General features: G+C 38.0%; 1 protein-coding gene across 1 annotated transcript in view; it reads left to right on the top strand.

The window, feature by feature from the left end:
• LOC139800447 (bifunctional heparan sulfate N-deacetylase/N-sulfotransferase 4) overlaps window positions 1–24,874 on the top strand; it is a 94,776-nt gene that overhangs the window by 20,583 nt on the left and 49,319 nt on the right. The window contains exon 3 of the mRNA XM_071753490.1: window positions 21,693–21,780. Coding sequence (XP_071609591.1) covers window positions 21,693–21,780 — 88 coding nt within the window. The remainder of the gene's footprint in view (window positions 1–21,692; window positions 21,781–24,874) is intronic.

Here is a 24,874-nt window from a genome sequence, read left to right as displayed (position 1 = left end):
TTCAGGTGGAATAATTAGAAATGTTGGGGCCACATCACCAGGCATGGCAGAATGATAGTCAGTACAAAGCTGTGGGTGGGTGCAGGGTGGGTAAAGTTCTGTGTGCTGCTGTGTGCAACCCCTCCTTCCTGTCCATGCAAAGTCTAAATGGCCTTTGAAAGAAGGAATTTAATAAAACCTTGTAGATCAATGCTTGTTCACTTCTGCTGAGATGCCTTACCTCTCTTTGGAGGTACAGACACAAGACAGGCATGTGTATGAGGGAGCTCTACTGAACAGCAGACAAGAATGTGTTTCTGTATCCCTTCACAGAATCTGTCATCTGCCTTCATGGAATATGCTCAGAATTAAATGTTGTGAAGAATTAGAGTGGAAACTTGGATCTCTAAGTCAGGTTTCTGAAGAGTTTCTCTGGATGTTCTACTCTCTTGTACGTGTCCTACTCTCAGAGCTAACTGTAGGGAAGATTATGATGGAAGTTACAGCAGCCCAATACACCAACCTGCATCCAGTGACTTCCAAATGTACCCAATACTGAACCCCAAAATCTCCAGTTCTTGAGTAGAATTTGAAAATCCTAGTGCTATTAGCAGGCACTAGAAACAAATACATTTTTAATTTTTTTTTTCATTCATCTGTGGATTTTCATCTAGGAAGTTAGAGGAAACAGCCAAGCATTTGAAATTACAGGCTGCATTGCCTGTATGTCACCCTTTAAAGCACTTGAGGGTGGCAGTCAAGAACACAATGAAGGGAATTTCTGGAGTTCCCACTTTTGGATAGTCTTAAATACTTTAAAAATTAATTTAAAAAGCAGCTGAGAAGGCATTACATGAAAAATTTAATAATCAATCTTTTTCAAAAGGGAGTGTCTACTCCATTCCACTTCAGCAGGGATGACAGTTCATTCAATATTTTCCTTGTTCAGGTCTCTTGAATTACCCAGTTCTTTCTGCAATAATTTGAATGTTGAATACTGCTCACGTGCCTTGTCAGGATACATCACACATATTTCACTACTGGTAGAGTTAAAAAACACTCCTTTGCCATCCACAAAACATTTATTTTTTTCCTTGGCTGACAATCAGAGGAAAACACACCTGTTATCCTTGCAGCTTTTTAAATACCTGTAAGAACTTGATAGAACTTAATTTTGAAAAAAATTAACAATTCTGAAATTGTAAAAAATAACACAATGCCTTTTAAACTGTAGAAAGGGCAGGGGTGTTTTTTTTTATTGGTTGGATCCAGAAATATCTAGTGCTTACAGCCTGTGCTCAGCATCACTATCTGGTGACATTCCTTTGTCTGCACTCCCACGAATTTCCTCGATTTGTATTTATTTCTCCAAAACAATTTTGAAGCCATAGGTTTTTTCATACTAGTGTGTATTTCCAGGATATACATGGTACTCTGTTTGATTTAGCTTAACTTAATTTACTCATTTTATAACATTTAGGGAATCCATAGGAGCCAAAAAACATGGCTGCTTTATATCAACCTCCCAGGAGTCCTATATTAACCTGACTTTTAAAACTGCATATTAGTTAACAAGAAGAAATAGCAATTGCTTCCTGTATAGCAACATAACACCCTGAAGTGATTAAATACCTTTCTATAAAGGCTAGTCAATGCAGACTTAAACAGTAGTCATAATTATTGCCTTAAAAGCACTTGATGCTTCAATAGACACATTACCATGAGTGCCATATATAATACAGTTACTTTAGTAGCAGTGTTACTTCAGTAAATTTAAATATGTCTTTGTCATCCAAATGTGAGCAAACAACACTTCGAGCAACAACTCAAATTACTTGAAAATAGCATTGCTCAGAAAAAATGTGAGTAGATGCAAGGATGAACAAGTAGTTGAGATAGAGAAAATCTCAAACAGAAAAGGAGAAACTTGAAAGATAAAATATCCAGCAATAATTAACTAGGGATTTTCTGCCCACCTCTGTGTCATAATGTAGCATGAAAACAAATCTTCATCTATACTTGACTCCAATTTCTTAGACTGACTGATCTATTTACCTACCTACCACTTATACTTCTATACACATAGTCACCCTAATTAAATGTAATGATTGTCTTTGACTCTTCCATGAATCTTTCCATACTGGCAGAGTAAAGCAAGGACTTTTAGGTAAAAATTACTGAATTGCAGTTTATGCAGAGGTCAGAATGAGAGTCTAACAAGCGCTGCACCTCAAACACTGGGCTTGGTGTCCCTTGGTGCAAAACTAATTTCTAGTAGATAGACATGGTCTATTGATTATCATTCCTGAAAGTAAACAGCACATGCCAGCACATGGAACTTCAAAACTAGTAAATCTTAACCAGATTATGATACCAATTAATAAGTGTAGGTCTCCCCAGTAACAATCAATAGAACAGGAGGAAATGACCTTATTGGCGTTATAGTTGTGAATGGCAGGTCAGATTGGGTATTAGGGAAAATTTCTTCACCTAAAGGGTTATCAGGCACTGGGACTGGCTGTCCAGGGCAGTGGTGGATCCATGAAGACAGAAGATGTGATGCTGAGGGACATGGTTTAGTGGTGAACTCGGCAGTTCTTTTGCAACAAAACTGATTCTATGGTTCTATTATAAGCTTCAAAATAAACCTCCTGCTCAATTTCAGAAAAAAATGGGTTTGATCAAAACCTAGGATTTGACCATTGTTTCTAGTGAGCTGTGCATTCATTTATGAGAAGATTTAGGCTTTCCCCAAAAGGGCTGAACAACTTGCATAAGTGTTTCCTTGTCCTCTGGACATATACAGATTCCAAATACTTTTACAGAGTTACAAGAACAAATGACCTTCTGACTCCATTGCTCATGAGTTATGTATAGCTTGGAATAGAATGAGTCATGTATTGTTCTCAGCAGAATTCATCCGAGAATAGTGCTTTGCATGCAAACCTACCACTTCATCCAGAGAAATTAATTTCACAAGAAACTATTTCACTTGGGAAATTTCGTGTGGTCTGTGTGTAGCTACTTAAATAAATAAACAAACAAAAAACGTGAGAGTTATTTCACTGAACATTTGAAAATATGACACTTTAATGCAGATAGTTCGCTGCTGAAGAGTGAACTTCTCTCTAATATCAGAGAATTTCTTGGGTTGTTTTGGTATAATCATAAACAAAAACAAAGAATTCAATTTGATGAGAAAATCATCCTGCCTTTTATATTTATGTCCAGATAATGTTCTGGTGAGTGGCCAAGCATAAGAAGACAAATTCATGCAAAGCAGTCAGCGTTTGCTGTGAAAGCACAAGCTGTAATAGAACACTATACAATGCATTGTGGTTTTTCATCAGATGCCAAGCAGTTAGACCTGATGGTCTGGTTTTGACCTATGACCATTGGCATGGCAAGTCTCCAGTTTTTTGTTCCAACACAAATCAAAGCTCCCCGGCTCAAAACCAAGAGCACCAACAGCAAGTGATGGATAAAGCCTTTGTTATTTGTTAGTGTTGAATAGGTGTCTCAGGAAGGTCTGGTAGGTAAAACGTTCATAGCTGTGATGCCAGCCCCTGTGACCAGGTACCCATTTGGGATTCTTGTGCACCACATTGTGTCTCTGAGTCTCTGGATTTATACCAGACCATGGTATACCAGACCAGGATTGCTTGGGCTTTCAAAGGATGATGGTAAGAAACTGCAGATGGTTGACTCTCCAGGTGACAGTCCCCTGAGTAAGACTAACACCTATCCATGCATTACATTTTTATTTTGGTGGTAACCTTTTATCTGGAAATATTGACCTAATAGAGTAATACTTCTCCTTACAATTAGTCTTCTGTCTGTGCCCACACATGCAGTGGTCCTCAAAGTTTCTAACTGTTTATAAGCTTCATTGGCATATGAAGTGACTTTTCATTTATTGAAATTGGATTTCTTTCACATTATTTTTTTTACTGTTGAATTTTAAAAAAACCCTCACGAGTTCCACAGTAGTTAAAGAAAAAATATTTTTTGTTACTATTAATGAATTTATTAAGAAAGAGTCCTTGAAGTCTGAGTGTCTCTTTCAGAGCAATTTTGCTCAGAGCTCAGGGTTTGTCTTACCCAGGTCTCTTGTCCAAGTCCACAAAGCTCAGAAATGTTCTGCTGCAGAGAGGCTGGAGTGTAAATGGATACAGTTTGGGAAGAAAAGGAATTTCAGAAAGCTGAAATTCTTGAAGTTGTGTAAAATTAATTTTTTTCTTAATTGGAGACAGGGTCTCCTAAATCCTTGATTCGTTGAAAAAAAAAGATAAGAAATTCTCCTTTACCACCAAGTAGCAAAGATTAGAATAGCCTGTTCCTTTCTGAGTCCATTAAATTTGAGTGGTAAAGACCTTACCCCATCTCCTGCTCTGGCAAGAAACAGAACCAGTGACCAGCAGTTTTAACTTCCCCCTAATTAGCATTATTTTACATATACTCATTAGCAAAACATAACTTCAGTGTTAATCTCTGATGAAATGTTCAACTGATAAAATAAAGCCACAGATTATTTTTTTCCCCTTTGGGAGCACAAATTATAAATACCATTTGCTAAACGATAACAGTATCTCTAAATATCTGTAAACTTTACTCTTCTCTATGTTTTTGTTCTTTCTCCATGTTATCATCACTCTCTTAATGACATTTTCATCCAGTCAGCACCCAAACAAGAAGTGGGATGAGTGGTGAAATACACACCCAGCTTCCCCAGCAGGTGACATCCATGTTATTTTTAGCGCCTCTGATTGGAGAAGGCAGAATTAGGTAAAGCAAAGAGTTTTCATTTTTAAACTGATGTACTAATTGATCGATATTTTTGCATTTGTTTTTAGAAGATTAAATCTAGTACCTGTTTCCCAGTAGTTCCTGAGCAATTGTGTAATTCAAAGAAGTTTAGATTAGAATTTTAGTTTTCGCTCCTTTCAGCTTGTTTAGCCATTTATCCTTGGACTATATGGGTAAAAAAATTGTTCCAAAATGGCAAAGTGGTTAGGCAGGGGAAAATGAAGTTTATATTCTTGTTGCTTGAGCAGTTTGGACTGCAGAACAGTTTTCCACTGCAAATTGTTGATTTATTATATGCAAAATGTCCCACAAGAAAGTGATTTCAACTAAATTATATTCTGCAAGCTCATATGCTCTGGCAGGCTGAAGGAAAAGTGGGCAGTTTGAAGAATATTTTTTCAAATTTCCTAAAACCATAATTAAATGTAGCTTTGAAATTGCTGATCTTCCAAGGAAAAAAAAAAAAAAAAAAAAGAAAAAAAGAAGGAAAAAAAAAAGGCAAATAACTCACACTCTGCTAAGACACTTATAAAATAGGAGAATATCACAAGAAATTGATATTTCAGGTTTTTACTGTCTCTTTATTTTATGTAAAAGACAGAATCATGCATGTAACTTTTATTTTACATATTATATCTAAAATTTCATTATTTAAGAAATTTCTATAAGTTGTCTCAATGTTATACTTGAACTGCCTTGATTAACCAGATGAAAAAAAGTCATGGGATTCAAGGACCTCTGTTCTTCACCCCAAAATCAAGACCTTCAAAATCAAGACCCCAAAATATAGACCTTCAAATAAAGGCTATAAAAATAACATTTGAATTCATATTTCTCGCTACATACTGTATTTGCTTGCCTTCCCCGAAACTCATTAAATATTGGTCTCAAAACTGTCAGTGATTCTTGAAAGCCCAAGTGCTTTTCTGGTTGAAGTCCAAGTCTTTTAAGAAGGTAAATCTCAGCCTAATTTTCCATCTTCTGGGTTTTTAAACCCAGAAGTTCTTAAACTTCTCAGACATCTGCAGGTCTGTACATTAGCCTGTTCATTAACAGTGTGGATGCAAAGTCAAGATCAGGATTGCTTTACTTAGCATAGGTTTTGATATTGATTTCAATATCAAGTGGGTTTAGCCCCAGAAATATTCTCTGCAGCAGCTCCAACTTTTATCTCAGGGCTTCGGAGAGGAGGGAGGCCACAGCTGGGCACCTCTAGGGTGCTTGGGTCCTCCCCCACCCTCTCTTCTATAGCCACAGGCATGGATAAAATAGCTGTAAGTGAAGAAGACAGGCCAGCCCCTCTGCTTCTTCCTGGCTTACTGTCATGAATGTAGGAGGAGAAGAAAAGAGGCAGGAATCCAAGGTGGGGAAGGGGTGTAAAATGCGACAGGCAGCAGGTTGTACCAGGGGAAAAGCATCCTAGTGGATAATAGAACAGGTGAGAGAGGCTCAAGGGGCATGGATCAAAGGATCTCCTGGATCAGGGCTATGCTCTCTCCATTTTCCAGCAATATTTAATCTCCAAGGGCTACAGACTGAAGAGCTCATTTGTAATGACAGATACTGTAGTTTTTTTTAAAAATGGGCACAAATGTTTGGAAATTGATACATGGATAAATTATCTATAATCAGCTAAATAATCTATATGTATCTGTAATTAATAGAGACTAGATACTCCATATTATTAATTTAGGAAAACTTTAATGGAGCTCCAGGAAGGTAAACTGCTAAGGATATACTCTACATCGTTAATAATAATATAAAACACATTCATTTAAAAATAGGTTCAGGTGCACAATGTGAATTCTTGAATTTAAAAGCTCTGCATGTGTTTTCCTAGTAACATATCCTAAGATTTATGTGCATCATAAACAAATATGTCTGTGGCATTACGAAGTGTAATTCCTCTGTATTTGTTATTAGAGAAGGGAATAAGGTTTCCCATATGCTTTCATTATTTCTCTTGTAACTGGGAACATGCTGCCAGTACATTGTCAGGAAATAAAAGCTACCCATCACTGCTGTAAATATTGCAAGGTGGGTGTTACAGAGCAGCTCTGTGGTTAAAGACCAGAGGTTATTTGCTCTCAGCCTTCAGACAGAAGGTGAGCATTTCAAAGCTCAGCAACAAGGGGCAAAGCCTTCAACTAGTGACACCCTCTCATTTGTTTGTATAATATTCAGCTTATGATGCGCACATTGATTTCACAGTATAGGAAGATGCCAAAGGGAGGTTTAGAAATTTCAGATCAGGATCTCAGCTGAGACTTGAATGTAAAATCATGTCCATTCAACTTACCTTTTGTCTCTCTTTCCAAGATTTTCTGGAGAAAATTCCCTTCTCTTCCCTCATGTGATGAGAGCTGGTATTACAGTGGACTAAACCACAGGGGAAAAGAAGCTATCTTTAGAGAAGGGACTTTATTACTGTTTTACCACTACTGTTATGGTTTATGTTGTGGTGCACAGACAACAGCCCCCTGTACATTGCAAAGGGCACACTCCAAAGGCAATGAGAAGTCCATCTGTTGACATGAGGGTACAACAGGGCAGGGCTAGAGTAAAACCACTTGAAAATGTTTAACCAACTACATGTGTTGTGGGAATTTTTTTACAGAGTCCTCATTTTCAAAAGTTCCTGTCCTTACTTTCCTCTGCTATTTTACAAGACAATATTCTGTGCTATGCCAGTGCAAGAGGACAAGCTTGTGAAAAGCTACAGTTCATTTCAATATATAGAAACAGAGGTATGTGTATGTCTATATGTATGCAAACAGCCCAGAAAAAGCTCACTGTTAAGATGGTTGAAACCAGCCTCTGCCATTAAACTGATCAAACCTGGATGATATCCGTAGTATAGAAATATTCTGGGTTTAGTAATTTCAGTGGCTGGTTGCTGGTTCTATAGCTACAGAGAACAAAGGTTTCAGGCATGCCCAGCAGCAGAGAGAGGGAGCAAAGCAGGGGGAATGAACAGCCCATAGGAATAAGGAATATTATCTGCTTGATGAATAAGGAAGGTTTTCCACAATGAAAAATTCCGCCTGTCTTTTAGCTATTTCATCTTATGGTCATAAAATCTTTTTTAGGTTGTGAATGTACACCTTGTCAAACAATCCCATTTGGGTAGCAGAGCATTAGCCAAGTAAAACTTATCAGAACAATCCTTTTTTTATGATTTTTAAACAGCTATTCCTCTATAAAATAAAATTATGACACTCCCCCACAGCTGGGAGAGTAATAGAAATTAATAGAAATCTCGCTTCAGAAATTAATAGGAAATTTAGTGTCTCACCTGTAATTAAAAGGTTGCTACTTTGCTGAACATATTTTTCTCAGTCCAATGACCCTAGGTTACATGAATTCATACTTTATGCTGCAGGTAGTCACACAGTGTTCAATTGGATTATTCAGAGAGAAAACTACTACCCATCATGACTGCAATCAAAAGTAGCTAGATTTAAAAGTTAACTGGATTAGTAATGCCATGTTCTGCCTACCACCAAAATGCATGTGAATGGCTTTGAAATAGGAATATATTTTTAAAATAAAAGAAACTAAAAAAAAATATCTCCCCCTCCCAGCTCAGCCTTTTCAACCTTTCTGTGCATCTTTTGTTCTCTGAGATAACACTGTGGAAGCATTTGCAGTGCTGGTAAGCTTAGCTTTCTTCACTGTTCCTACCTGGTAGAAACTTATTTACCATAAAGGCTGACAGTGACTGTTCTCACAGATGTAAGGACAGAGAAAATCCCAAGAATTTCAACTATTTTGAGACTTATGAAAGGACCACAAACATTACAAACACTGATTTTCACTGTATTATTATTGTTATTGGACATCATTATGCTTGGGAGACATCCTTTTCTGGGCTGTGGGATGAATATTTCACCAAAAGCTGTTTCCTGTGAAAGGCTCTAAATGCCACAGGAATGTGTTCTCATATAAATAATAACTTGGGGAAAAGAATATGAAACATCAAAATTATATTCCCATTGCATTCCAAACATCCAAGAAGCATGTCACAAATGACATCAGTAAACACTGATTAAAACATACTTGCTAGAAATGTTTACTTTCCCTTCCAATTAAGTCACTTTGTGTACTTAAAGCATAGCACATCACTTGTCCTCTGTAATTTAGAAAACGAGGCATGAGGAGTTTGGAAAGAGTGCAATAATGCCTTTCTACGAGGAAATACTTTGCAGATGCACAATGCTTGGGGAAATTCAATGCATTCCAAGACCCAAAAGGTTGTTTGTCAGATGCAGTTTTAGAAGCTCTGAGGATACGTCATCCCTGTCAAGAATGATTTAGCAGTATCTATAAAGAGATGAGCTCCATCAGACAGTAGGAAATTCACCCAAAACCTCTTTTTCTCTCTGGTGGCTGAAATTCCCTGCCAGATCTCCCACTGAAGTGGGAGCAGCCATTGTCCTTGCTCAGGGTGTCCTGGTGAGTCACCCAGTCCCCTTCCCTTCTCAGAGGTCTTGGGCTATGAGCACTCTACTCAAGGTTAAGCTGGAAAAGCTGGAAGGGACCACCATGAAACTTTGGTGTGACATTCTAAAGAACACAGGATGCAGAAGCTTATCTGGTGATCTGACCACCCAGCTTCATCTGTAACAACCAGCAGAAGTCTGGAATTATTGGCTGCCCATGGGATCTGCTTTGGGTTGTGGTGCCAGGTGGAAAAGCTCACTGTTATCAGAAATTTCCTTACTAGGAAGTCACTGGAAGGGCTGAGAGATATCTTCAAAGGGATCTAAAGAAAGGCAGTACTTCAGTTGTGGCCTGAGTATAATTTTCCCACTTATGGGGAGGGTGTGATGGTACTTTTTGGCCATGTATCTATGACCTGAAGCATTTCCTTGGGTGCTTAAAGAGATTTGTTTACAATTTTACCAAAAATTACTTTTACTTATGAAAAAATAATCTACTGAAATCTCTGAAATGATTGGTTTAAAATTTGCCATCATCATTTGGAGAGAAGTCTTGATTTTATTGGAGAACACATTGGGTTTTTTTATGTGCCTATTCAAGAGAAACAAGTAGAAATTTACCATAGGCATTTCCATTTTGCTTTGGATCTTCCAGCTTCTTTCTCTGGACAGCCTACTATGCTGTTTCCAAGTACTTATCCAAGGATAATAGAACAGTGGTAAGCAGAAGGATTTTCTATGACAGAAGGATTTTGAACCCATCCTTGAGGACAAAACAGGCTTTATCACCTTCGCAACCTGAAGGACATAGGGGTAACAGAAGCAGTCAGGGAAAAGGTGAGGGTGATGTAAAGCAAGAACATTTTCCTTGCAACTCCCTTTTCATTTTACAGAAATTAGTAATTCCAGTTAACAAACACGATAAAGATACTGACATGAGCTCCCTAGCTAACACAAGATAGTGTCACAAAGAAGGCAAAAGGGTAAAAGAGGTTAAGCTCTGCTAGAGAAGTATCAAACATAACAGAAATATTAAAGAGCAACATTTAATCCTAGTTATTTTTAAAGCACATCCTTAACCATCAAGATTTTGCAGACTACGCTCTTCACAATAACATACTAAAACATGGAAGTCTCCACAGCACCACCAGGGACAGCTGAGTGATAGGAGTTTCCTGGAGAGCCTTCCTTCTGTTCAAGAACAAAGAAAACTAATATGTTGGCACAAATTTCCGTGAGTCTACTAAATCTGGGACTCCACTTCTAGCACAGTTACACTTTTTATGGACTGCAGCTAAATATCTAATTGCAATCCACTGAGGATAAAAGGGGACCTAAAAAACTAATAGGTTAATGAACTACAATTTAGGCTTTCTGTAAACCAGAAGCATTCCTAGATCATTGGAAGTAGATGCTAAGGAGACTGTGTCACATAACAGGTATGTTACTTGTAACTTGGTTGAGAAATATTCCACAGTAATTTAAAACTATTGTGGAATGTCAATCATAAAACATTATTTACTTGCCCAAAAAGAATGCCAGGAAGCACTTTGCTGAAAGGTATGTTCTCACTTATGTACAACTAGATGTGACATTTTCTGCCTGTTCAGGAGCTACCTTCCTTTCCAGGAACTTGGCTTAGTGGTGGACTTGGTAGTGTTGGATTAATGACTGGACTCCATGCTCTTAAGGTCTTTTCCAGCCTAAATGATTTTATGGTGTTCCTCAGTATCCTATTAACCTAGACTCCATGGTTTCTGATTTTTATGGGGAGGGTGGCTAATCAACACACTTGCAAAGGAGAAAAGATAACCAGAGACACAGCTGGCGTATAGGTGCTAGAAGGGATGTGAAAGGTATACAGAATTATTTCAATGAATGACTTAAGATTCCCATTACATACTTTAGGAGTTACAAAGTAAAATAGCAATTGAGGATAAGAAAAATGAAAAAATTGGAAAAGTCTGTACCTTGAGCATATGAGTTTTAAAATAATTGTTTACAAACAAAAAAATGCCAAGGATAGCCATGTTTCTGCTCTCACATTCCCATTTTTTACTGCTGACAGCAGGAACAGGAACAGAGAAATTAGCAGCTGCTGTGGTTTTCTTGTTCCCCTGCCAGTCCTAAAGCTTTAGAAGCCCTTCATTTAAGCATATAGAGGCACCATCTTAAAGCCACTAGATATATCCATCACCACAGAAACATGCCCATTCTGAAAACTGAAGGACAGATGGGCATTTTTAATATATCAGCTTTGTTCCAATCTCTCCTTTATGACCAAATATGTGTTAAAAAAAAAAAAAAAAGCTTAATTCCAACACAAAGTATATACATAAGTTGTTTTTTAAGTAGTAAATTTAAAGTGGAGATCTGAGATTGGTAGGAGTTCATAATTTTCAGATAAATGTCCATGATGAGAATTTCAAGGACTTTTTTATTTTATGAGAAGGCTACCAAGTAAATTATTTCCAAGGGCAGTAAAAAAGCAGAAAAACACTCTGATTAAACCTTAGTATATCCAAAACCATAAATTAAAGAAGACAAGGTAGTCTCTATTAGTACAGTCCTTAGATAATTTATAACAACATAGTGCCCACCTATAACAGGTTGCTGCTTTTTATTGGTGTTTTTTATTAGTTTTTGTTTAAAGAAGCCATTCTAAACAACCAAGAAACAAGAGAAAGATAGTACATACAAAAAAAAAAAGAAAATGCAGTTGTTCATGATATTTTCCCTTTACTATGTATTTGTATGGTACCAAAGAAGGGGAGACTTTTAATCATTTTTTGGCACAGCCCCAAGTATTGCTTGAGATGAGTTGTAAATACCAGTCTCAGTGCATGCAGCACAATGACTGACACCAATAGTTTGCTGCTGCAAGATGATCACAATCACTGAACATGATTTTTTTTATTAACATACTATTTTAAATCTTGATGTTGTCCCTTTAAAGCCTTAAGTTGGTTTTCCTATTCAATACTTACTTTAGGTTTCGGGTTGTTTTTTTAATTTGGTTTGGTTTGGTTTGGGTTTTTCATTGTGATTGATCAGAGCTAGATGATGGGTCTGCTTCTGCTTTTCTGGCCTCACATGCTAGAATTACAGAAGGATACCTGCCTCAAGTAGATGTGGGTATGGGGTAAGATATCTTTCCTTGTACTGCCTGGTACTTGCAGCTGTAGGGAGCAAGGGTGCAGGGGCTCTTTTTCTTTTTAGACACCACAGCCTCTGAAAGGAGTGGAAAACAGCAGAAAACAGCATACGTCTGTACTTGATTCTCCCCAGGCATCAGAAAACAAAATTATCAGACTGCAAAGAGAAACAGCCTTCATCTCCCTAAAGGGTTGGTACACTCATCTTGGCAAGGGAAAGGTTCTCCTGTAACACGACACAGTGGGGGGAAGCATGGGCCAGCTCCTTCTCCAAACTGTCATTCCAAAGCTTAGTTGGATGTAGGCTACGGGCAAGAGAAAATACTTAGCAACAGGGCAGCATCCTGGCAATGGACTCAGTCTGTGATGGGAGAGTATGGGATCCCAGCTCCAAGGCAGATCCAGGCACAAGACAACTAGAGCCTTATGTCCCAGGGGAGAAGCAGACCAGCAGAAGTGAGTCCAGAAGAGGCCACAAAGCTGATCAGAGGGCTGGAGCACCTCTCCTAGCAAGACAGGCTGAGAGAGCTGGGGCTGTACAGCCTGGAGGAGAGAAGGCTCTGGGGAGACCTTAGGGCACCACCTTCCAATACCTGTAGGGAACCTTCAAGAGAGCTGGTGAAGGACATTTTACAAGGGCATGTAGCAAGTAGACAAGGGGCAATGGCTTTAAACTAGAAAAGAGATTTAGGTGAGACACTAGGAAGAAATTCTGTAGTATGAGGGTAGTGATACACTGGCACAGGTTTCCCAGGAAGCTGTGGATGCTCCATCCCTAGAAGTGTTCAGGGCTAGGTTGGATGAGGCTTGGAGCAGCCTGGTCTAATGGGAAGTGTCCCTGCCCATGCAGGGGGGTTGAAACGAGATGATCTTGGGTCCCTTCCAACCCAAATCATTATGTCATTCTATTAGCCTCTGATAAGAAACCAGCAGAGAAAGTAGCAAACTCAATCTGTTTTTCAGATGAGCTTCTCTCAACAAAGGGCTGCTTTTACTGGCTCTTCTTGGAGGCAACCAAAGCACTGCAGATGAACAGATTAAAAGAGATAGTGGGTAAATCTCACATTCCTTCACAGAAACCTGAACTATTACTACAGACTCATTTATGTTGTCCTGGTTAAAATAAGCCCTGCTTTTTATTAATGATCTTTATTTTAAATTTATACATTTTTTCTGCATTAGACTATCCCCTTTCTGTTCATTTTGACTTTTTTTGCTAGATCTTCTAACGAATACAAAATGGTTGGCTATGAATTTCTTTTTCCCAGAAGAGAGACTGAATAATTGCCATGGCTGTTTGCATAGGCTGGGAGTCTGGAACTATATGAGCTTTAAGGTCTCTTCCAACTGATTCTGTGATATACTTGCACCCACACATGTGCAGGTGGTCAAAGTGTTCTCATTGAAGTGTATCTGCATCACTGTAATAGCATCATCTCTCCAACAATACATAACAAAAAGCCACCTTCTGACTTCTCAAGTGGTGTTACTAGCTGGTTAGTCATGAGTAGCTAGTAAACATGGTGTAATATGAGCCCATTCATCTCATTCAGATGAAAGTAACTGAAACTTTACTGGCTACATTCCTCTGCACTGAATTAAATGCAAATAGACTCCTGAAAGTATCCTGATTTCAGGATGGAGTTATGGAATAGCAGCAGAAACAGATTAGATGAACTGGGTATGCCACTCGTAAAGAAAAAAAAGAAATTCTTCTGTTTGCAATAAACATATTACATATGAGAGCAAAACATTCTTCTTGTTTCAAATAAAGCCACATATCCCCTCAGACCTCACACTAAGAGAGCTACTCAAGGGAGCTGCTGAACAGACTCAAGTAACAACTTTATAATAAAAAATAGATCTGCAGACAGGGATGGATATGTTCAGCACTATCAGAGACTTTCCTATTCATTATTTATATGGCACTATAGATTAACATAGTACTTCACAGAAATAAATACGAAGAGAAGTCCCATCTCTCTGGCAGGCAGGGCACTGGTCAAAGCCCTGCTCACCTCACCAGAATTAGAGCATTTGTATGATGAACTAGGTGAAAAGGGTCTTAAAAGTGAATGTAAATATGTGATAGTTGACACTTGCCCATTAATTCGGGGCCTAGTTAACAGTTTTTCAAAATGATTTTGGTGTAGGGTAAATAATACCAGTGATTTTAAAATTCAGATAAGGATTTGACTAACTTCAACCCCTAAACTTCCTTCAAACTCCAGTCAGTAAGACAATAAGGTGAATTATTTATATTGCTATACTATCAGAATAAAGAATTTTCTAATTAAATTCTTCTATAAGCATGTGAAGGGGGATGAAATCCTTGCCACACAGAAATCAATTACTCAGATTCACTGGGTTTATAGATTCCCAACCTAGTTATGTTCTGCAAAGTGCAGATTCAGCTTATTTGTTTGTCCCCCTTATGGCACGAATTTGTGCTCCAAACTAAAAGCTGAAACTCATGAACTTGAACTTCTGCTGTTGCAGTGACCCTGTAATAATGTCAGACTAGACATTTTATTTTTTAATTATTTTTTTTTATATAAGAAAAACAGTGACTAGCTATTTTATACCATTCTTAGGATGGTTACTGTAATTATTATTATTTCTGTCCTATAAAGATTACATTGGCTTTGAATATTACCAAGACCACATCAGGCACTGTAAGATTTTTTTTTCTTAGCCTAGGTTTCAGGGAGGAAGCAGGATCAGGAAAAGGCAATCAAAAAATCACATCCTGCCAGCAGCTGTTTGCAGTCGAAAGAAACATTGTTGAAAGTATTCTTAGCTTTCTTTTTTTTTTTTTTTTTTTTTCCCTCTACAAATTTTCAGCTGGAAATCAAGAACAAAATTACTACTTTGTAGTCCTCCAGCTTCCCACAAACCACCATTAAACTGCTGCATGGAAGAGTTTAGGAATGAGCCTCAGGGCTATATAACTGCAAAAGCATGGAGAACAGATGTTAGGAACAAAAATGGATAAATGCATTGAAAGATTTCTTGGTATTAATCACAAGGAATCATGAGAAAATTGCCTTGAAGTGAAAAATCCAGGGAGAATTTTCATCAAATCTTGATATAATTGTTGTCAGACAGACTTCTGGAGGTGATCTAGTCTAAGCAGCTGCTCAAAGCAGAGGTACCTTTAAAGTTGGATCAGTTTATATCTCAAAGGACCAAGATTCCTCAGCCTCTCGGGGCAAGCTGTCCAGGCAAAAATCCTGTTTACTGAGAAGTGTATATAAACATCATGTATAGGAAGATATACTGTAAATAATATCTACATTTATAGTTTTGCACATATTTTATATCTACAAATACATACAAATCAATAGTAATGTGTATATAGTGAACATAGATGTATTTTATGCACACATACATTCAGGAAAGAACAAAACTGCATCAGTGGAATCACTGCCTAGCACTAGGATACACGGCCAAATAAATTATGAGTCTGAGTAATGGCAAGCTAGCTAATTTTTTATAAGTTTGTCAGTCATATCTCTCACACAGTGTCAGGGCAACATAACTTTGACCAGGTAGCCTTGGGATGCCAGACACTGTCATATCCTCCCACACCAGAAGTACAACCCAGAATGAGTTTGTGGATATAGAATAATTCATTATGACAGTAAACTAGAGATACTCTGAAAAGCAGAAATATCTAACTTCCCCTCCTTCCCTTGATCTCCTTCCAAAATGCATGAAGAACTATATCCTGTCTCATCTGCCCTCTGATCTGCAGTCCTGATGGACAGGCTCTGTAGTAGCCTGGGATCATGTTTGGGGAATCCCCAAGAACCTTGGAGATCTTGACCTAGTGAAGTGTCCCATGGGCTGAGGATCCTGTGTGTCATGACCACAGAAATGCCTGCCACAGAGACAAGAACATCTGAGATCTTAAGTTTTTGCTTGATCCCAAAATTCATGTTCACAATATCACCTCTGGAAGGCCACATGCATGACCACAAGCCCAAATGAAACTTTGGGTTTCCTTCTCCACAATGGTGCAATGTTGAGTCCTGCTAATCATGGGTCCTTCTTAGGCTTCTCCTGCTACTCTGTTGATGTGTTCAGCAACTTCTGGAAAGGTTCCTGTAACACCTGGAAGATTCAGGAATTTTGTTCTGTTTCACAGAAAGAATGTTTAGGGCTGTTATAAGGACATTTTGACAACTCCAGTCTTCATTCTAAATGATGTCTGTGTTTCACAAATTTAGGATATTCCTCCATACCATATTTTAATTTTTCACCAGCTGTTCTTACAAATTGCCTTCTTTCACAAATATCCTTCCTGTCTCTATTACCTGCAATGTGAACAGCTTCTAGAACAAGAGGCACATGAATGGATGTTTGTAAGGCTGACTTCAAGGTGGTGCCCAGGTATAAAATGCTAGACAAAGGCTAAAGATCTGTGTATTAATGCCTCTAATTAATCCTTTTTTGATTTGACTAAAGTTTCTACTCTGTAATTTACAAGAAAAGGATCACCAATTGCCTTTATATGCATTTGCACTTACACCAAGTGGAATATACATCTGTATCGTGACAGCCACCAGTGTTGATCACATTTACCTCACTTTCCCCTATAAGAAATATGAGATTAGTTTTTTGTTGGCTCAATTAACCTGGCATCTTTCCTCTGCACCCTATAAATCATTGCACATGCAAAGAAGGGCTCATGTTTTAGAAGCAGTATTGATCCACACAGATCTTTGGGTTGGAGTAAAGCCTCTTTAATTACTTTGGCTGACATTCAGGGTTTTTTTGGTTTTGTTTTGTTTTTACAATGTCTTGGGAAGACCAGTATCACATTTTAGAATTGTTATCACTTAGTTTATACTTAGAGTTTTATTCTCCAGAGAAAAACCCTCTAACAGCTTGGCCTGCCCATGATTGGCATCAAAATCAGAAAAAAGTCATTATTTTACCTTCTCTAAGGATTTAATAACCTCTACACTTTCCCTAGCCAGAGGTGTTTTGACCTTTAATTAAAAGGAAAATTTGTTGTCTTCCTTTCAGAAGGCAGCAAATAATGAACTCATTAAAATGAGGTTAGTGTTCAGGCCTTAGAGCAATAAGAGGCAAAGTCTCATTAGCAGCTAACAATCCAGAACATAGCACATAAATAAACCTAATATGGCAGAGCAAAATGCCTTGGTGCATTAAATTTGAGCAGAATCAAATGTTTACAGTCAATGATGTCTGGGGCATGAAGTTTTAATGTACTTAATAAAGGAAAGCAAATTGCTTCCTATTAGGCATGAAATGTTGCTGCAGAAATTGCCCCAAAAAGTTTATTATGTAAATGAAGAATAGAGTTATAATTAACAAGGACATAGAGGGAAAATACCACTTCTTCTTAATACATGCACCAATTATGAAGAATAAAGACATAGTAAAGACATGGTAACTTCAAATCTACAAAAGGTAAGTATATGGATTATTGTAGAAAACCGCTGAATATAAACACAATATAAAGAAGAAACTATTTTGTGGGTGAAGAAAGAAGCCTCATTGGCAAATAGAAGAATCAATTAATAACTGAAACCCACAAGCAGTGAGAGATTCCAGGCAATTAACATTTCATATTTGAAAGAACAGCTTGGATTATCTTAAATAATCCACATTTTGCTCAGCCAGGCACTGAGACATGCCTGTTTGTCCATGTACAAGTGTGGTCCATGACTCCTTCCCTGGAGAATCATAATTACTCAGCATGATTTATTTAACTGTACAAAAATAAAGCAACAGTGAGTTTCAGATGCTGCTTTAACACCAGTTAAATGGGAATGCCAGCTGTATTTTCCCCTGCAAGCAGCTCATCTCCATTTGCAGCTCTTTCTAGACCCGGTACTCAGAGGAAAAAAAAAAAAGTGATCCCAGTGCTGACGCTGAGGAAAAGGCACACACTGTCAGATAGAACTTGAACACTGTGGTCAGATGAAATTCCCAGGAGAAAAATCTCTAGAAAATGAGATTTACCATGCTTTAAAAAGAACACAAAAAACACTATCACACGTTTGTCTATCTGAATTTCCCTTTTGGGCTGCACCTACCATTTCTCCCACAGTGAAGGCAGCAAAGTCTCGAGGTTCCCATGCATTGGTGATGGGGACAGGACAGGGACAGGCAAGCCCTTAGGTAAGGAGGGCTGCTAAAGGAACAGCCCAGCAGGACTAGGCAGAGCATGTGTTTACCCCCAGCCTTGGGTAGGATATTAACACTCAATAGCCCATCTCCATCCTTCAAAACACCTGAGAATCAAATAAATACTATCCACCTGGTATGAAGGCTGCACAAGTCCCAGGGAGGTTTTTGGCACTCTGTGCCAAGTATGTGCAGCTTGTTCACCCTATACCACGCTGGATCTGGAGAACTATGGAAGCAGCAGTGTTTTCAGTTATCCTACGAACAAGCAGGACTTCATCTACCTGGGAGGCCACCACAATGGTGATGCAAGAAAGTTGTTGCCTTTTCTCCTGCTATGGTACTTTCCTATGCTAAGGTCTGCATCTACAGAAGAGAGAAGTCCTCTTTATTTACTGTGCAAAATTTCCAGTGAAGGCAGTATGAATCATTAGTAATTTTCTTTGAATATATATATTTGTTAAAAATAAGGAAGGCAGACCCTGATCCCCTAAACAGAGATTAGCTTTTTATATTAAATATACGGAAGACATTAGCCTCCCCCCCCTAAAAACAGGCAATTAGTGAAAAGATAAGTTTGGAATGACTTAACTGACAATATCTTCTTAGTATTAAAATCAGGTGAGGTCATGAAAATGAAGCTTAGCTACATGTTATATAAATTAGTATGCACATATGGAAATTGCAATTAAAAAAATATCTTTAGGACCAAGCCAAATCCAGTTTGAATGACAGATTTGACCTTTAAACAGGCAAAAATGTTTGACATGCTGCAGGTTACAGGATTTATATCTTAATATTCATTCTGTGTTTTTAATGAGATCTCATTGGGCTGGAAGGCTTTTGCCTTACAGTTCTGTCATCTTATTGAGATGTGAATGTGAATGAAATCAGAGAGTAAAACCAACACAATATAACAGTGTTTGTTTAACAATATGTTATGATATTGTTTTGTTTAACAATACATTACATATTAACGATATTTAATTTGACAATATGTTAAATTTTAATTTCTCAGAATGTTTTTTCCTGAATAGAAAATGGAAATGATTTTTCTCAGACTATCATTCTTTCTTTCTCCACATATATAAAATTCTCTTGATAGCCTGGAAAATTATGTTCTAAAATATAATGACTCGTGTTCTATGCCTGTGACTTTAATGGTGTCAATTTAGTGCCAGTTTTTACCAACTGGGAATTTTCCTCAATGTCTCAGCTAACAGTGGCATTGATCTCCAAGGTTTTACATTTCAATGAACATTTAGCTGTTATATATTATGTAAATATAGTCCCACATGAGAAATTGTCACAGGATTGAAATAATCAACTTATTAAATGTCTGGCAAGATAGGCTGGAAACCATACTGCTATCTTAATATTTAATGCTAGAGCACAAGTTTTACTGTCATTAGACTGCATTTCCTCTAGCAAGGAAAAGAATTTGCTTGGTGACTGTTGTAGCTGATAACCACTATCTTTGTTTTACATCTTCCTTAACACCCAACAAATGTTTCTATTTCAAAAATGAGCACAGATGCATGCTGTCTGGCAGTCTTTTGTATTACACTCCCAAGCTGCCTGGCACCTGAGTGATGCTGTTCAGAAGGCGGCTGTTGGCAAACAGAGATTAAGAGGAGGCATGTGCTCCAGTGTGTGTGGTGCCCAAATACCTGCATGGATAGGAAAAAGTCAGGAACTTTAAGAAGGTAATGTCCTACAGTGCTGCCAGGAGCTGTCAGCACCTCTCAACCCATTGGGGTGCAAAGGGAAGATGATAAGTCATGAGATCACAGAAACCTGACCTGCTTAGTTGGTCTCTGCTCTGGACTAGGATTACACAGGCTATCAGTCTGCATCTCAGGTGCTTAAACCTGGTTTCATAATTTACTCTGGACTGGTGATACTTTGGGTTTATGGTCAAAAGTGGAGTTTCTAGATGGTTTGGGTTTTGGTTTTTTCTTTGGGTTTTTTTGTTGGTTGTTTTTTTTTTAATTAGACCACTTTAGATCAGAGCAAAAGGCTAAAACAGTTTTCCCTTAATGTTAGGTGAAATTTCCAAATACTATCCAAAATGTAATTTTTCAAATGAAAGGAAAAGTTAGCTGGACTTGTACTATGTGTAAACCACTGCATTCATTTTGCCTTTGAACTGTGCAAGAACATGAATGTTCAATGAATGTTATAAATAGATAATAGGAAAAGTTCTCAAGAGCCACATAATGGAGCCATGGAAAATTGCTGAAAATAGAGCTTATAACCTATTCACCATTGGCAGGATCAATAGGGAGATAAATGCCATATCCATCTGCCATATGTAGATCATCCAAATTATGTGGACTGGTGAATGAAACAGACAGATATCTGTGCAGCAAGGACTATCTTTAGAAGCAGTGCAGGGTTGACAACTAACAGTAAGTGTAGATAGCTCTGAACCATCTTTCCTCATTCACTGGTCATTTAAAATATGTCCATGAAAATAAGGGTTCATGATCAAGACTACATCTGTTTCTTCTACAAGCAGTACCCTTCTCCTCCATTTCCTTTAGAGTAGTCTTACCTTTTGGTTTAAGGAGAGAATCAAAACAAGCAGGGATGTAATTTCTGACAGGGTCACTACCTCTGCCAATAGGCAAAAATTGGAACTTTGCTCATTCACACTTAAGCCTGAATTTACTATTCAGACAGAATGAAAAATGTTTCTGCAGGTAAGTAAATTCCAGTGATTCCACATCTGGATGGCAAGTAGTATTCCTAATTTTACGTTGGGTTTTAAGCACACTTTGTCAAGCTCCAGAAATAACACAAACCATGGGTGACTAAGTGATTTAGTACAGTACTGCCTCTGAGTGACTGAGTCCAAGTCCTGCCATAGATCAAGCAATATATAGTATTTTGGTCCAAGTTACTAAACCACAATATATATTGGTACTTAAGTACTATTACTAGCATTGCTAGATCATTAAACTCTGATGGAATCAATTAAGCTGTAACAGTCTTATAAAAGAGAAATAGCCTAAAATAAAATATGAAATATTTAATGGGATATTCTTTTTTGTATCTCGTCAGTGGGATACAACTTTTTAAATGAGCCATTCCAGAAATTAATATTATTTTTTCTAAATGCATGTTAATTTCTTATTTATTTCAGGCTTTACTAGAGACTCAAAATTTACTGCGCATTCAGGTTGCAAATTTTACCTTCAACCTTGGATTTTCAGGAAAATTTTACCATACAGGTAAGAAGGAACTTCATGCTCTCAGGTAGCTTCAGTTAACTAGGTGACAGGATTTTAAACCTAGCTTTAACCATGCCCCTTTTAAGTAACATTGAGTTATTGGAGTGGTGGGAAACACATTTTCTCCACCATTTTAGCACGTGGTATCTAATTCTGTGTCAAAAAGAGCAGAGGCTCAGTACAAATGAGCTTCTCAGGAGCATGTAGGTGCTTTTCTTAAAGATGTGGGGTAGTAAATTTCAGGTAGCTGTTAAGATCTCTTAAATTCCACAAAAGATGTGACATCACAGAAGACAAGCTAAGGGTTTTCCGGTATGATAGGTATGATGTGAAACAGAAAAGATGGGAAAATCATGTCTCATAACATCTGAAGAGGCAGAAGTGTTTGAATGGGTTGCACAGCACTGTGTCATGACAGTAAAGGTGATCTATTTCACTGGTTTGCAGATCAGAAGGGATGATAGAAGGAAAAGAAGATTAAAAGAAATTGGTATTGAAACCCTGCTTCTTTCACTCATTTTGTAGTTACAAGTTGCACATTTACACTGTTTGTGTGGAAGGATTAGGGGATTTCACATCTCCTCCTCGTGACTCCTTTTTGCTCCATTTGCCCACAAAACAATGCCTCATTGGTTTTTTATTTTATTTTTTTCCTCTCCTTTACCTTAATAACTTGCTGCTCTTCCATTCAGGATTCCTTCTGCTGCCACCAAGCCATGATGCTCCTTGAGCAAAAAGAGGCATATTCAGCAACTTACTTCAAAAGGAGACCCCTTCCTGTCCTTCTCCTTTCCAAACCCCATACCCTTCCCACCTTTGAAGACCAGCTGCAAAATCGTCAGCTGCTCACTCTTTGACACTCACTGAGTGATGCTAGGGAAGCAGAGAAGCTTATCTGGAGCAGAGGTGTTGTTCCAGCAACAAGTGGGAGGGGAAGTTTAACAGCTGGGAACGCAGTCCGAGCTGTCATGGGCCATGAGGCAGCTGTAGGGAAAGGCAGGTCACTCCTCTCTATGTAGATGTAGCATTACTCCCCTTTTCATTACTGGTATTTGAACACCAAATAGATGAGTTTACCTAGCTCTTACAGCTCCTTTTCATCACCCATCAGGAGATTAGAGAGGCTCCTGGGAGAAAGGGAGTTGAGGAAGCCTTTGAGGAATGAGTAGAGAAAAGGAAACTAAAATGATGTATTTGTATCACTGTTGCTTTCAAAGTCCAAGATGTTTTCCCCTTGTGCAGCCACATAATGCTAAGCAACTGCTGACCGGGAAACTGTACTGACTAAAGATATGGGCTGGAGAGCCTGAGAAAAATGAGAGGTAGAGAGAGATGGAATTACTTGCCTCGAGTCACATAACAAATCAGTGGCAGACCTGTGATTGGGGAGCAACTTCAGAAACAGAACTTCTGTATTCTCCTCACTTCATCTTGACCTGCCTGTGTAGTTATTTCTCCTGGAGATGAATTGGGCACACACGTAATACAGGTAAATAAACAAATAAGTAGCCCAAGGCTCTGAGCTGCTCTGAATTTGGATGCTACTTGGCTGTGGCCATCTACAGAGTGAAGCTGCTATCAGTCATTACAGTGAACAGTTTGGGGAAAAGTAATTCAAGGAGGGCAGAAGGTGGAGAAAGAGATAATTTATTGCAAATACTAGAGTGTGTTGAACAGTGTCTTGCACAAAACATGCAGCCTTTCCACAAAATCAACCCCCTGACCTGCCAATATAATTTTTTCTTCGTTCATCCCAATGGCCTCCATATTGTTGTCACAGCTTTTCTTGCGCATCTGAAATAATACTGAACAATTTCAGATTTACTACTGCTGTCAAGCAATTAGGAGAATGTACATGTGGGCCTGTCCTCCCAAGGCTCTCAAGGCTTACAAAAATACCACAGAACTACTTAATGAGTTGAAGCATATAATTGCTTCCAATGAGGAACCTGCCTGTACTGGGCAATACATATGAGTTTTTAGAAGAGTTTAGTGGTGGTCTTTGTCATATCAACTCAGTGGAAAAGTTTGAAAGTATTCTCTATGCAATATATACTCTATTGACTAGCAAAAAATAAAATAAAATGTGGAAAGCTATTCTTTAGTTACTGTAAATGTAGCTTGTTTATTCAGGGAAGATTTTTTGTATCAGATATCCAACATGTTTTACTAGACTACTGTAACTGTTCGGCCTTACTTTCCTAACGTGCAGTCTTGCTCCCCTTTTCAAATCTTGGATAATTTTAAAATTACAGGAGGGAGATGAGTATAGGAATATACTGGCAGATGAAGCAGTTATACATTTTCTTCAGAAGATGCTGCTGACATCTGTACTACAAATACCAGTCCTATGCATGGTATGCCTGCATGCAAGCACAACAGCTGCCACAGCAGCCTCTCTGCCCATCATCTGATCACCATCATCACCACTGCTCCCTTCTGCAGCACTGGTAAACTATATACTGTAGACAAAAAGATATTAGCAAAAAAACTAATAAACTCTATTAGTCATGCAGTTTTAGCAAACACTTTCTACTTGTTCATACTGTGTCAATAGCAATTAAGAAGTTATCAGGATGTGCATTTAAGATTTGTAAGAGTATTGATAGCAACTTCAAACTTAGCAGTGGTTTTGAGCTCAAGAGACCTCTAAGTCATGGTTGCAGTTTTAAAATAAGGGATTATTTATTATGCACAAACAAACTTTGAATTATTACCTACTTCTGTAAAGTGCATCCTGCAGCTGAAAGCTGTTCATCTGTTCATATGTTCGCCTCCTTGATTATAGGCCTACTGCATTTTTCAGATTTCACACTGAAAGAACAACAAAGTTATATAAAGGATCTTGATTGTACAAGAAATTAAAACCTCAAGATCCCTTGTTTTGTCTCCAACACTATGAATAAGGAACTAGGCAAAAATATTTAAATAATTTAAGCATAGACCAAATGCTCCATTAAACTTTGGCATGAGATTTTTGGAAATAAAGCTACTTATGAATTTACAAAATCAAACACTCTTTTTAAAGGCTTGTAAAGAAAATTGTCTTCAAAAGTGACACCACTATCAAAACTTAAGCTTCTAATCTTTCTGT

The sequence above is a fragment of the Heliangelus exortis genome, chromosome 10 (assembly GCF_036169615.1).
Source record: "Heliangelus exortis chromosome 10, bHelExo1.hap1, whole genome shotgun sequence".
Taxonomy (NCBI): domain Eukaryota; kingdom Metazoa; phylum Chordata; class Aves; order Apodiformes; family Trochilidae; genus Heliangelus; species Heliangelus exortis.
The sequence above is the reverse complement of the archived record's forward strand: the minus strand, read 5'-3'. Positions and strand labels throughout refer to the sequence as shown.